At 44.4% G+C, this 14,869-nt stretch overlaps 1 protein-coding gene across 2 annotated transcripts in view; it reads left to right on the forward strand.

Annotated features, from left to right (window-relative positions):
• Positions 1 to 14,869, forward strand: part of COG3 (component of oligomeric golgi complex 3) — a 59,152-nt gene that overhangs the window by 37,640 nt on the left and 6,643 nt on the right. For both annotated transcript variants that reach the window (XM_085855503.1, XM_085855502.1), the window contains exons 13-22: positions 1,135 to 1,295; positions 2,314 to 2,416; positions 2,679 to 2,791; positions 2,966 to 3,055; positions 3,487 to 3,607; positions 5,481 to 5,569; positions 5,657 to 5,791; positions 7,367 to 7,442; positions 8,999 to 9,126; positions 11,350 to 11,448. In XM_085855503.1, coding sequence (XP_085711629.1) covers positions 1,135 to 1,295; positions 2,314 to 2,416; positions 2,679 to 2,791; positions 2,966 to 3,055; positions 3,487 to 3,607; positions 5,481 to 5,569; positions 5,657 to 5,791; positions 7,367 to 7,442; positions 8,999 to 9,126; positions 11,350 to 11,448 — 1,115 coding nt within the window. The remainder of the gene's footprint in view (positions 1 to 1,134; positions 1,296 to 2,313; positions 2,417 to 2,678; positions 2,792 to 2,965; positions 3,056 to 3,486; positions 3,608 to 5,480; positions 5,570 to 5,656; positions 5,792 to 7,366; positions 7,443 to 8,998; positions 9,127 to 11,349; positions 11,449 to 14,869) is intronic.

The raw sequence follows: 14,869 nt of genomic DNA on the forward strand, positions 1-14,869 counted from the left end.
TCTCCAACAACCTCATCTCAGAACACCAATTTGGTTTCAGAGCAGGTCACTCCACCTTGGACATGCTGCTTCTACTCACACTGCAATTAATGGAGGCTCTCAATTTCAAACATGAGATCAGGGTTGTCTCTGCAGACATATCTCGTGTTTTTGAGTCTGACATCCTGCCTTGCTCTGCGAACTCTTTGCCTATGGTATCCAAGGCCAACTCCATACATGGCTTACTGACTTCCTCTACTCTCGTCGCCAACGTGCGGCTCTCAATGGAATCCTTTCATCTCTTCTTGTCAGGGTGGGAGTCTCTGACGCTAAGGAAAATCCTCTTCATCTATTTGCTGGTGACTTCACCCTCTGCTGTAACATCACTCATCCTTCAGACAGACAGGCTGCAGCCTCTCCCTCTCTTCAGACCTTGAAAAATATCATAAGCTGGTCAAACATTTGCAACACGTCTTTCAATCCTGACATATCTCACACGCTCACTATCGCTCTACGAAAGGACCGTATACAGTTTTTCATTTTTAAATAATTTGTAATAATTTCTAAAAACATGTTTTCACTTTGTCATTCTGGGGTATTTTGTGGAGATTGGTGACACTGAGGGCACTGTATGTTTGTATCGTGTTTTGGTACAATGTGAATGGACCTATGGAGATGTCCATCCACCATCCATGGTTTGGTCTCCACTTTGGATTGGATTGTTGTTGATAATCATATATGATAACATGGTACAATGTTTACATTATATATAGTGTGGGGGTATCTGACTGACTTTAAACCATTTAAAATTCTTTTTTTAAATATATCTAACAATAACATGACATTCCACATGAAAAACTGTTCTTCTGGACTTGTGCCTTACCTAGATTGCCCTTGCCGAACTTTCATTATGTTGTGGGGTGATGGGCTGGATGGATTTTTTTTTACTGTGTTGTTATTTATTTCGCTATCCCATATTATTTTATATCCATTATCACATTGTGGCTTGGGGGTGGGGGGGAGAGGGAATCCCCCCCCCGAGGTTGCCATTGCTCGGGATGAGGGGTGTTGGAACCCCCCCCCCAAGGTTGCCATTGTGGGAGGTGAATCTAAATTTGTTGTTGTGGAAATGTGGTGCTGTTATCTTGTGTGCAGCTGGTCAGCTCGCTGCTTTTGCAACGGTCGCTAAGCAGGTGCTTGAGGATGTGCAGGAGCGGTTAGTCTATCGTACACACATCTACATCCGCACAGAGATCCTGGGCTACCGCCCTGCCCCGGGGGACCTTGCTTACCCTGACAAGTTGGAGATGATGGAGGTAGGTCTACTTGCATATCAATGAACTCTGAGTTTGAGACAATGGATGCCGTTGACATGGAAATTCTCGGCAATTTGAATTATGACAACCTTGGTTTCTTCTCACCCAATCTTGGGTGTATTAATTACAGTCAACGTAGTTATAACGGTATAAAACACTAGTGGAGGCTTTGAGTAAGTTGTTGATGCTCAAAACATCCATATATTTCAACTTTTGAATTTGTAACATTTTTGCACAGCAGTGTACCTCCAGTGACATGAAAATAGCAAAATAAAAATAAAAAAAACCCCAAAGATAACAGTAGAAAGGAACGGGGGCATGTGCGTGCTGTATGTGGGACAACCTGCTGGTGCAGCAATGTGGAAAGCACTCCCTGCACCTCGAATCGCCTGGTGCTTGTTATATTACCATATTACCGTATTTATGGCGAGGTATCACCGTATATAGCTGGGATCATTCCAATTACATTGGGCCATGGAGTAACATCCAGAACGAAGACGTGTGAGGCTTGCCAATCTGTGCTGCATCATGCAATGGTGGCGCATGATTTTATTGGGGTGGAGTCAGGGCAGCTGAAAACTGACCCGTGTATAATATGTGATATTTTCTATGTCTTGAAAGGGCATAATTCTGAAAAAAAAATTGACGAAATGTTCTGAAACTCAAACTTGTTCTGCAGCTTCTCATAATAAAGCCATGCACCAAGTTTCAGTTGAATATATTAAAGGGTTAGGGAAAAAAGTCTGAAAAATCACAGGTGTGCCAGATGGACAGACAGACGTAGAGCAAACCTCTCGTCCCTCTCGGTGAAACCGGTCGGGGGACTAATAAATCATGGTTGGGATGTTCTGGCTTCAATGGTGGATAAAGTCCAGACTAACCATTTTTTTTTCAACCATACATGCTGGACGTCACTCACCATCATTTGCAGAAGAAGCATATGCGGCATGGTTGCTTTGAAGGGATGAGCTATTGGACCCTACCTTGGGAAACCTTTCTTATGTTTTTCTTCCTCTAGAAAATTGCTCAGAGCTTGAGAGAGGAAGCGAAACAAAGACATGTGCGACCCGAAGGTGAAAGCTTTTTGGACGTTCAGCTTGAGGACTCTTCTGCAAATGCAGGTTTGTTGTTGTTCATGTTGTTTTATTTGCATGTCATGCTGGGTGACGCTGAAGGAATATTTATGAGCAAGTTTTCGTTTTATTTTCATCAGTTTCTTTGAAAATGGCAGAGAGAACAATGAAAGTGTAATTAAAGTGAGATGGAAACATCACTGGTCGTGGTGTATGAAGAGTGCTGAGATGCAGTTGATAGCATTTGAAGTCGAGCCCTTCCAAGCAAGTATCGCATCTGGAATCTGTAGGGTGTTTGTCTGTTTGACAGGATCACCTACTCAGATACCAGCTCCAGTTTCCCCTGCAGATCTACATGCCATGTGGTATCCTACAGCTCGCCGGACACTTGTCTGCCTGTCCAAACTGTACCGCTGCATTGAGGTTTGTTTAATTCATTCCAAATTTTTTTTCCTTTCCTTCATTGTTGTCACTCATCTAACGCTGTGGGTAAATACCCCATTCAAATGTTGTAGTGTACACTTATTTCATAATCTTTTCTCCTCAAAAAAATTGTCTTTTCCGGTGTCCTCCACTTTAATGTCATACCTTTTGCAGAAGCCTGTCTTCCAGGGTCTGTCCCAGGAGGCACTGGCCGCCTGTATGAAGTCCCTCATTGCCGCGAGTGATGCCATCGGCAGAAATAAGGTGTGTACAGGTGATTACAGAAAGAATGAAGACCTTTTCTTGCTGGTGAAAGCAAGTGTCGATCTGTGTCGAAGGACAGGTAGAACGATGGATGAAATCAACAGGATGTTGATCTGCGGTTGGCATACCTCAATCAATGGCCTATTGATTTCATCCATTGTATCGACAGAAATAGATTGTCTATGATGAGGGGTAAGGATAGAACCCAAGATTGTTCTTCGATGTCCAGTGAGGCATCAGAATTTGCAAATGGTCTCCAGTCAAATTAGCTTGATGAAATGTTTTCTCCCGTAAGCACACAATTGGTGGGTTGCTTTTACTTTGCATGGAGGTATTATTAACGGGATTATAGCTCTGCATATGAATATTAATGCCGTTTTTCATTGTAATTTTGCGCTTTCTTAACTGGTGTAAGTGTTTCGTGCTGATAGACTTCCACAGATGGACAGCTTTTTCTCATAAAGCACCTACTGATCCTAAGGGAGCAAATTGCTCCTTTCCATGCTGACTTCACCATCAGAGAGATCTCCGTAGACCTGAAGAAGACCAAAGGTATTGTTATTTTTATTTATATTATTATTATTATTATTATTATTATTATTATTATTATTATTATTTGGTCTACTTCCCTAATTTTGTCTTCTGTCAGCATATCCACGGTAATGTTCACTCATCCATGGGTTTGCTCTGAAATCCCACTTTGACATCACCACCTCGTTTTTCCAATATACTCCGTGTTAATAACTGTTAGAGTTGTAAAATACAGCTTTGCCACCCCTTTTTGATTTGTTGTCCTATTTTGTCATGTTTTATGGCTGCAAGTTATAAAAATAGAAATAAACAACTTTTTTTTACCACTTTTGTATTTCTACTTTTATTTCTGCCTTTGCCTCTTCTTTATTCATTTGCCATTGATGGATGTACTTGACTTCGAGCAATTAATTTGTGAACAATTTGATTGTCATTTTGTATTTTTTAAAATGAGGACAAGCTCGTGAGAACCGGGAGGTTTCTGTTTGTTTTGCCTCCAGGTGTGCCACTGTAGTAGATTTTTAGCACACCTGGAACATAGTTCAGGTGAGCTTATGGGATGGCCCATCTGTCTGTCCGTAAACACTTGCAACTTCTTGTCTGAATCTGCTGATCGGGATTGCAACCAAACGAGGCTAAAATGGTCTTTCGTGTGGTCAAACTCAAGTTTGTTCATGGCATCCTCCCCTCCACCGATAAGTAGATCATCGTCAGCCTTAAAGGTCACGAAACTACTTCATTTTCGATCTAGTTTGCGTGGCATTTTATATAACAGGAAAACCTTAAACGATCTTCTTCTCTCAAACCGCCTAACCGATCAATGTAAAAATTTAAATTTGTGATCGACTTCCCATGGGAACGTTTGATGAAAAGAAGCTGATCCAAAACACAATATGGCTGCCAGTGAGTGACGTCATAATACCGAAAGTGGGCATTATCTCTTAAAGTATGAATTGCAAGACACCTTGGTGTTTCACCCTATCGTACAGAGGTAATTTCGACACAACAGGAAGTGACATCATCAACCTGGAAGCGGGCAATATCTCAAAAACCAAAGCTCATAGATGGCAGGGAGTTGCACTATGGTGAGCATCATGTCAATGCTATCTGATCTAAAATGTGTATTCTCAATCCAGCTCTTATTTGTATGCTCCTTCCATGTCCGTCATGCTTTAGTTTACAGGATTCCTGCTTTCGTACCATTGGAACCACTACATTAAACCTCGAGGTCCTGCTTCTACCGTTTCCATTCTGGAAAGACGGGCATTTTTGTGATTCGACACACAAATTTTTGTTCCAAGTTAATAGAATATTCGCTTTGCAACCAAGTAAATCCATTGTTAGCTTGACAATGGTGTCGTTTGTATTATGGTAAAAGTGGCAGACACACACAAACGCACACCGGTCCGTGAATTACATTAAGGATAATACAAGTTAGAGACAATATGCTGCTGCTTAGGACCTGTGGATCGTGAGGAATGCAGAAAACCTTTTTCTCCATACTTTATATAATTACGTGTGGCTGCGTTGGCTTAAGAGAAAACTATGTGTTATAAGCTTTATCATGGTGAAGATCCTGGTGTGGCTTGACGGTTAAGGGGGCTGCCTTAGGGTCTCAGGGTATTGCGTCCAAGCCCCTGTCAAACCATTAAATAACACCAGGTGGGTTGACTCAGCCTGTCATCCTTCCGAGGTCAGCAAAATGAGTCCCGACTTTCTGGAAACAAGGGGCACTGCATCAGCGGCACAGCCACTCTCCCAGCAATGATGCAGTCAGCAGCCACAGGCTGCAAACAAAATAATTATATTAATGGTTAAGATGTTTTACATTTCTTTATTATTGTTATTATTTTTTTAAACAACTTTTTTTTTTTAATGTTCCCACGGGATGCAGCTGCAGCGTTCAAGATGTTGACTCCCACGTCCGTGAGCAAACTGTTTCGTTTGAACAGCAACAATGCACTACTCGAGTTTCTTCTGCAGGTAATGTTCGTGCAAATATGGATGGTTAAACGGTCTGACGAATTAAACAGCTTGTGACTGAATCCTATTGGTTTGTGATTTGTGTAGGGATCACCAGAGATCAAGGAGCAGTGTGTTGATTCGAAGAAGGATGTGGATTTTGAACTGAAGGCTGTGTGCGAGCGATTCATCGAGCAGCAGCGAAATATCTTGCTGGAGGGTATTCAGAACTTTATAGACAAGGTGATCAAACATTGTCCATCTCCCAAACCTCCCAGCACAGCGATTTACTGAAATCCCCATGAATGAAATGGCGTATTCTTTGTGGTACGAGGTGGTTGTTATAATTAAATTAATAATTGTGATTGGCAGAATAGCCTGATAGTAGAAGCTAAAGTTTTTAGCATGAAGCAGATCTTTCTCCCTCTCTCTCTCCTTTATACCCCCTCTTGATCGCTCCTTCAACCTCTTCGCTTTATTGCTCCTTCTCTCTCCCTTTCTTGCTCCCTCTCTCTTTCTTTCTTGCTCCCTCCTATATCCCTTTCTTGCGCCCTCCCTCTATATCCCTTTCTTGCTCCCTCGCTCTCTATACCTTTCTTGCTGCCTCCCTCTTTATCCCTTTCTTGCTGCCTCCCTCTTTATCCCTTTCTTGCTGCCTCCCTCTTTATCCCTTTCTTGCTCCCTCCCTCTATCTCCCTTTCTTGCTCCCTCCTTCTATCTCCCTTTCTTGCTCCCTCCTTCTATCTCCCTTTCTTGCTCCCTCCCTCTATCTCCCTTTCTTGCTCCCTCCCTCTATAACCCTTTCTTGCTCCCACCCTCTATATCCCTTTCTTGCTCCCTCCCTCTATGTCGCTTTCTTGCTCCCTCTATCTCCTTTTCTTGCTCCCTCCCTTGATATCCCTTTCTTGCTCCCTCTATCTCCCTTTCTTGCTCCCTCTATCTCCCTTTCTTGCTCCCTCTATCTCCCTTTCTTGCTCCCTCCCTCTATATCCCTTTCTTGCTCCCTCTATCTCCCTTTCTTGCTCCCTCCCTCTATATCCCTTTCTTGCTCCCTCTATCTCCCTTTCTTGCTCCCTCCCTCTATATCCCTTTCTTGCTCCCTCCCTCTATATCCCTTTCTTGCTCCCTCGCTCTATATCCCTTTCTTGCTCCCACCGTCCCTTCCTCCATTTCTCCTTCCTCCGGCTCTCTCCCTCTCATTTTTTCAGTTTCTCCCTCCCCTTTCTACCTTTCTTCGTTTCTCCCTCCCCTTTCTCCCTTTCTTAGTTTCTCCCTCCCATTTCTCCCATTTTCCCTCCCCTTTCTCCATTTGTTCATTTCTCCCTCACCCCCTTTCTCACATTTCTCCCTCGCTCCCTCCTTTCTCACGCTTCTCCCTCGCTCCCTCCTTTCTCAAGTTTCTCCCTCACCCCCTTTTTCCCGTTTCTCCCTCGCCCTCTTTCTAGAACTACCCCCATCACCATATTCTTGTATTGCCGGGAAAAAAAAACTATGTTGAGAGTTTGATTCGCCGTCCTGTCATTCCTTTCAGCCATCAGTTTTGTCAACCTTTGAAAGTCGTTTTTTTAACTTCTCTGGAGTAGCTTGTATGTAAATCACATCCAGGGCAATGTGGTTAGTTGATAGTATACTTTAATTCAAATTACAAGAACACCAGGAAACAGTTGATAAATGAATTTATTATTTTGGTTTTTAACTTGGGTTCTGAGCATCACAAGCCATCAGTTCAGATGAGAACCCAAACTTGGCATTTGAGTCTGCAGTGACAATTTGAAAAGAAAAAAAAATTCCTTGTGTTTGTTTACCTTTTCTTGACAGGTATCCTCCTTGAAGGATACACACAATAAAGGTCAGCCTTCAAGTTCTTTATCCCAACAACCATGGGGAAAACCAGGTAAGCGTCAGTTCCAGTACTGTCATTTACACGCACTTTTGATAAGCTTGTGGAAGAGAATGGCTTTTATTTCAATATGGGATAAGATTACTGAGACCAATATGGATGTGATGGAACAGTCTTGGCAGGACAATAGATAGCTCAGACAATGCTCACATCCGAGTTACATTGAACTTATGCCATTCGCACGCGAGTAAAGGAAAATGAAAATCAAACATTTCGGCTCTGCATCTGCGGATATTCACGACCCTGTTCCTTTTTCGCAAAATACCGTGCATTACTTGCTTTATTATGTTCGTGTGTCGCTAATTTATCAGATATTTGCAAATAAAACATCATTTTGTGTTCACGCATGAACTTTTTCCTTTTTGGTCAAATTAATTCCAAGTGGTCCACACTCCACAGTGACCCTTTTATCAACGATCCCAGCCAAGTGCTGTCCTGACTCGGATGAAAATGTTCCCCCTCCCTTTATCTTGTCCTACCACCCCCTTGTACGTACTTCAATCGCAACAAACCTACATCGCCCCTCTTTCTGTTTTGTCTCCAGATGCCCTTGTTGTTGTCAATCTAATTTTGTCATAAGTGTGAGATATTTGGATATTTGGGGTTTTCAGGTGCATTTTGTTTTGAAGTAAGTATCAGTAGGGTGATCTTTCTTCTAAATAATTATATAATTGGACCTTCAGTTCCTCGAGGTCAAATGGCTTGCTCCGCTTGCCGAGCGAAAAGATTATTCCCCGATGACGAATGAGATAATCATTGAAATATTCTCCAAAATAAAACGTCTAAAACCCATTGAATGAGATGGGGAATGTGACGTGGCATGACGTAATAAAAACAAACCCCCAAACGGTCACCTTTACATCAGTTAATTAGTTATCTATCAAAAGATCAAAAGTGGAGTTTCTGCAGGTCCATGTATCGTGAGCCTCGTCAGTGTTTGGAATTCAAGTGTAAATTTAACCGGTCACGGCCTCGACACGTATCTTGTGCATGACAGAGGAACCCTCATGTCCAGTATCAGTCCAATGTTAACCATGTTAATCAAACGGCACCGATGGGATTCGAACCCCAACCCTCTGTGTGTCACCTTTGGATCAGGGCAAGCGACGCAAGCAAGATACCTGTGATTAACTCATTCCACTGTTGATCCACTCCGATTGAATGTAGAATGCCACATCCGATTAGTATGAAAATTTTTGAGGGTAATCTCGGGATAAAATGGTCCACAGAAAATAATTTCATGATGTCATCGGTCACGTGATTCGGCAGCCGTATTGTTTTTTTTGTTTTTTTAAAAACACCTTCAAAAATCTTCTTCTCTGAAATGGCTGAAAAGATCGAAGCGAAACTTTACACACATGACCGCCTCTCCATGAGGACCAACAGAGTCACACATATGACGTCATAGGTCACGTACTTTGACAGCCATATTAGATTTACCTGAAAACCTATAAAAATACACCACTAAAAAGAAGTCCTGGTGAGGGTTTGCAATCTCTGATTGCCCTTTTTCTTGGTGATGCTGTTTTGTGAATGGATGTGCATTTCAGAGCAAATTCAGGATGTTGTTGCTTCAACATACAAGACCCTGAAACAGAAGTTACCGGCCATACTGCGCAGTTTGTCACTTTACCTCGCCAACCGAGACACTGAACGCATTCTCTTTAAACCGATTAAGGTGGGTCGGACCTTTGGTCTTTCAAAGCAATTTCGTTTTTCTTTTGTATGCCACACCACACAGTGGTATGTCCGTAATCACAGCAATTTAAGATTGGTCAAACCGTTTTTGCTTGTGAAGGATATGCATGGCTGTCTGTGAAGGATGTGAAGGATGCTGGACTCCAAATGGGGGTCGTGATAGAGCGGAGCGCCAGGGCTATCCAGGTGATGTTGAACGGGTTCCAGCGCATATTTTCGCTTCGAGCTACATGCCAAAACATTCCAAACACAAGCATCTGTGGTGATAGGTAGCGTCCATGGTTCCCTGATATCCTCAAAGGACAGTGACGGACGTCCGGGATGTTGAATGTGGTTGCGGTGTTCGTTGTCGATTGTGAGGTGGTTGAAGCATTGTAGCGGTTATGGTGAGGTGAGCGAGCATAAATTGTTGTGGGGATTTTTAGGAAGGCGTTGTCGTGGTCGTATGAAGGTTGTAGCGTTGTGGTTCAAGTACTGAGAAGGTTGACACGAAGTGTCTGTTGCGGAATGGCATGTGGTTTGAACGGGGTTTTGGTGGCATATGCTAATGAGGGTTGTTTGTTACTATGTGTGCATGCTTGCGTGAAGGAGAGGTCGCGTGTGCAGCAAAGTAAATAAAATAAAGGACAAGTCTGGAGACGACGATGGTTCACGAGCAATGTACACGATTCGCCTTTATTTTTTTTTTTGACCTTCGAGGGGACACCACGGGCAAACTGGTGGGAATCGGGAAAAACGTTAATGATGAAAGTTGTAGTACTCGAAGAGCACTACTTGCATACCAACTTTCATTCGAAACAGTTGAAAACCCTAGGAGCTCGATGCCCAATTTTTTGAATTTTTTGACATTTTCTAAGTTCGTGACCTTGTGACCTTGACCTTGGGATGAAAATGAAAAATCGAGCTCCGTGGGGCTATGCAGGTGCCATTGGGCTAACCAAATACCGAAACCTCTGCCAGATTCGACAAACCCCCTCGGAGAAGATGTAACTTGAAACCGGCTACCCCATAAAAACACGTTTTTTGGGCGTGGCTCCGCCCATAATGGGCGCAGCACGCCCATTCTCCGGAAAACACAACTAGATCATCATATAAACCTCTCACCCTAATTTTATCAAGATCGGATAAAAACCCACGGAGCTACGCTCGGGACAGACAGACAGACACACACCCATAACGAATATAGTGGTCACTTACAGTGGTCACGAACAAGGTGCAAACCAAGTCTGTTATTGAGATTATAATTATGCCAATTTTCATCTTCCAGGAATTATCAATTGCACTGAATTTACTTGCATGGGAAGGATGGCAGAACCTTTGGAAGAAGAAATAATTTAAAAAGACAAGCTCGCATATTCTGTAAATGGAATTTTGCACCAACGCATATGATAAATAAACACAATACTTAATTGTGCGGATAAAATAAAACCCACTGGGGCGCCACACAGTCGTGCATTCACATGGAACCGGCTCAAAAGGTAGTGTTTCAGGGCCGTGTAAAAGAGCTGGAACTCGTATGATGCAGGCGAGATCAGTGGTGGAGCAGGTGTGAATATGATGACCATGTACATCTGCACGGGCACAGCAGGAGGAAGGAACAATGGGCTTGGTCCCATCACAAAGTCCAAACGAGTGCTTCTTCCCGCGGCGAGGGTGTGAGCTGTTCTATCGCTCCCTCCGTGCTGTTGCAAGTCTTCCCCCAGGGCATGGTTAGGAATTTTGAAACGGGTATCAGCCAATGACAGCCAGCATCTCGATTGACGCACCTTAAATCGATCGCCATGGAGGTCGAGCCATCTCCCTGCTTCGGAGGTCGGAACTCATCTTGTTCCGCCAGACCCAGACCTGAAGGCATGCCCAAACAACCCGAAAACACCTGACCTGGGTTCCAGGCCAGTTCCACACCTGGGGGGCACATGACAAAACATTCTTAACCTGACTGCATGAAAAGGACTCAACCCATCCACCCAACCCAACCAGCTTCACCCTAACCACATGTCCTTGTATTGCATGCAGGAAAACGTCTACAACTATGCGATTCACATATATGAGGGTCTATGCCTTCATTCTAACAACTCACCGTCCCGACCCCCAACCCCCTTCGCAAATGTAACTATTATTTTACACTTTAGTACTTTGTGATACTACAGTGAAGATGTTTGGTCTTTGTTGTAACATTCTGAGTTCTCCACTGTTTCTGCAGAGCCATGTGCAAGCAGCATTTCTGAAGCTCCACACTATGCTGGCTGATGATTTTGCTACAGAGGACCTGCAGATCATTGCCTGTCCATCTCCTGAACAAGTTAGTGCGTTATCGTTGAATAATACAACATAGAAATACAGTTACCTTTAAAGGTTATACGACATGTTCAGTTAATTTAGAAAGGCATTGTGACTTTTTTTTTGAAACATTTGAAACATTTCAAGCATTTCAATGCTTTCTGAGTGAGGGAAATAATTCTCAAGTTACCTTCAACTCCTTTATTACTTCCACCCACCTTCAGTTATGTTTTCACCCCTGTCTGCCTGATTGTCTGTTTGTCTACCTGTCTGTGAACAGGATATCTCAAAAAGTTGGGGACGGATTCAGACGAAATTTGGTGGACAGGTTGGGTGTATGACAAGGACAAATCGATTCGATGTTGGTGAAGATCCGAATCCGGATCCGGATATGAGAATTTTTAAAGTGATTCTTCACCATTTAGAGATAGGACCAAAAGCAATATATCACATGGTATTTCAAAATATTGTGGACGGAATCAGACAAAACTTGGTGGATGAGTTGGGTGGGTGACGAGAATAAGCTGATGAGATTTTGGAGGACCGGATCCAGATCAGGCCTATCGGTGGGATACAAAACGTAAACTGTTCAGCCTGGCAGAGGAATGCGCTCCACCAAGTCATCCTTCTCGCCACACACGTCACGTCATCCTTCTCACCGCGCGCGTCATATCATCCTTCTCGCCACACACGTCACGTCATCCTTCTCACCGCGCGCGTCATATCATCCTTCTCGCCACGCGCGTCACGTCATCCTTCTCGCCACGCGCGTCACGTCATCCTTCTCGCCACGCGCGTCACGTCATCCTTCTCGCCACGCGCGTCACGTCATCCTTCTCTCCACGCGCGTCACGTCATCCTTCTCTCCACGCATGTCACGTCATCCTTCTCTCCACGCACGTCACGTCATCCTTCTCGCCACGCGCGTCATGTCATCCTTCTCGCCACGTGCGTCATGTCATCCTTCTCGCCACGCGCGTCATGTCATCCTTCTCTCCACGCGCGTCACGTCATCCTTCTCTCCACGCACGTCACGTCATCCTTCTCGCCACGCACGTCACGTCATCCTTCTCGCCACGCGCGTCACGTCATCCTTCTCTCCACGCGCGTCACGTCATCCTTCTCTCCACGCGCGTCACTTCATTCTTCTCGCCACACTCCATGGGACTGACTTGATCTGGTAACTTTCTAACAGAATTCTTCCAATGGCAAATCATCCATTATAAAATTGGTAATGACCAACCTTCCTGCTCATGTCTCCTGCTGTTTCTCTGTTCAAATTGGTTTGCCTGAGCAGGTGCTTGTGAGAGCCAGCATTTCTCCGGCTATTTTCACAGACCCGCCTCGGTGCCAGCGAGTTTGGCAGTTCATTCAGGCTGACGAGCAGGGACTGCAACCTGCCATCTCACTTTCGGACTGGTTGATCTCTGCCACCCTTAATATTGTTACGTCCACGGGTACCGAGTGTATTATAAGGGGGTTAATCCCCGTTTGTCCTCATAAGAGCCGGACATGGGGCCCCCGCTCACGATTAACTTTGTGGTACGGTAGGTTGCTTTAGAACCACGAATGCCAATCAGTTAACCACGAGTTCCAGTGTCCACCGTCTAATTATGCCGTTTAACTGGAGGTCATGTGGTTTCCTGAACAGGGTGCGCGCCCTCGGAAAAGCACCAATCTTATCTTGATTAGATCTTAATTCGGGCGGCTGAGCATTTTAACCGCTGGTGCGTGCCGACGATTATAGGTCAATTTGTGTGGTAATTACCTCCCAGTCTATCTAGGTTTGGACAATACTGGATCAATGGAAGGAAAGGACAATCACGGACAGGTTGGAACGTCAACAAAGCAATTTATTAATAAGAAAATGGAGGAATAAAAAGAACTTTTTTATTTCTGTGTGGTTAAAATAAGTTGATTTGAAGCAATCAAAATGATCGCAAGCAAATAAATAATTAATCAGGCACTGATCGAAAAAGAGACAAAGAGCACATGCTTATCTGGGATTGACTGACTTAATTAAACACAGACCAGGGTACCCAGCAGATCATTCAGGGAGGGGGGGGGGGAGAGAAATCGTCTCGCTCACCAAATAGAAGTCGTACGTCAAATAAAAATGTACTGAAATGTGTGAGCGTGCTTTGTCCGTTGCCAGCGCCCAGTCTTGCCATGCACCCACTTGCGAACAGGCTTGAACGCCAATCGACGTCACCCCCAAGAATCAGGCACACCAAGAGCATGTCTTGAGCAGAAGGAGCTTTAACGGTCCGAGTGTGAGACACCAGGAGCCACAACCGACGGACAGCCATTAGGAGCTGTGAGGCACGGTGAAGAGCTGAGGCGCTGAGGCTGTCACCAACTCACTGACTGGTAAAGCCGTCTGCTTGACTGGACTCCAGCTGACTGGTAAAGCCATCTGACTGACACCGACTCACTGACTGCTAAAGTCGTCTGATGATACGACTCACTGACGCCAACTGACTCACAAACTGACTCGTTGTCGACGAACCCGCCAAGAATGGACCTCTCGTCCTCTTTTTTTTTTATTTTTTTTTATTTTTTTTATAGGCGGCCCGTCTGGGCGGGCGCAGACTCCAGCCAAATCCACTCCGCCCCATTTGCGAATCGTTGCCGTGACAACCTGTCTGTCCCGGGATCACTCCTGGCCCACAACGCCATGCCTGTGGTGCTGGACGAACAGCAAAAAGCAGCCATTTGTCAGAATTACCGAGCAAAAACGTGAAGCGCTCATAAAACGTCAACAACAATTATCACCTCAATGTTCAGTCCAATACGAAAAAGAGCCAGTTAGTGTCCATAGACATGCTGAATTGACTTACTGGTGTCAGTAAGTGACTTACTTACTCCACCTGCCCATGGTGTCGAACATCGATGGAAAAAGGCGGGCGTCGGCGTCGGTGAAAGAAGCGGGTGTCAACATCGATGGAAAAAGGCGGGTCTCTGCTTCGGTGAAAAAAACGGGTGTCAACGTCGATGGGAAAAGGCGGGTGTCGAGCATCCGTTAGGCTAACGCTATCTCACGTGTGTGAATGTGTCTGTCGTAAAGAGAAAAATGAGCTTTCCATAAGAGAGGGAATCTATTCTTTACCCTTCTCAATGCATCACAGTTAGAATCCCACCAGACATGGGGATGGATCTATCCTGGACATGCATTTTGGGAAATAACTATCTGAGGACCTGGATGTTTGTATGCGTTCGTCGGATCGGATTCTGAAATCCGTAACAATATTGACGTGGCCTGGGAATTATTACACAGAAACCTGCTCTCTCTTATGCACAGATTCATCCCTTCTCATCTTCATTTATTATAACCTTCCACCTGCGCGTGTTGTACTGAATCCTGTGACGAGGCAGTTGTCTTGAACCAATTTACTTTCTCTTCCTGGAAAGCAAATCCAACTGAAGGCAACCTCAGATCATTC

Source organism: Eptatretus burgeri, chromosome 14 (assembly GCF_056783735.1).
Source record: "Eptatretus burgeri isolate ZD-2024b chromosome 14, Ebu_testis_v1, whole genome shotgun sequence".
NCBI classification, from domain to species: Eukaryota; Metazoa; Chordata; class Myxini; order Myxiniformes; family Myxinidae; genus Eptatretus; species Eptatretus burgeri.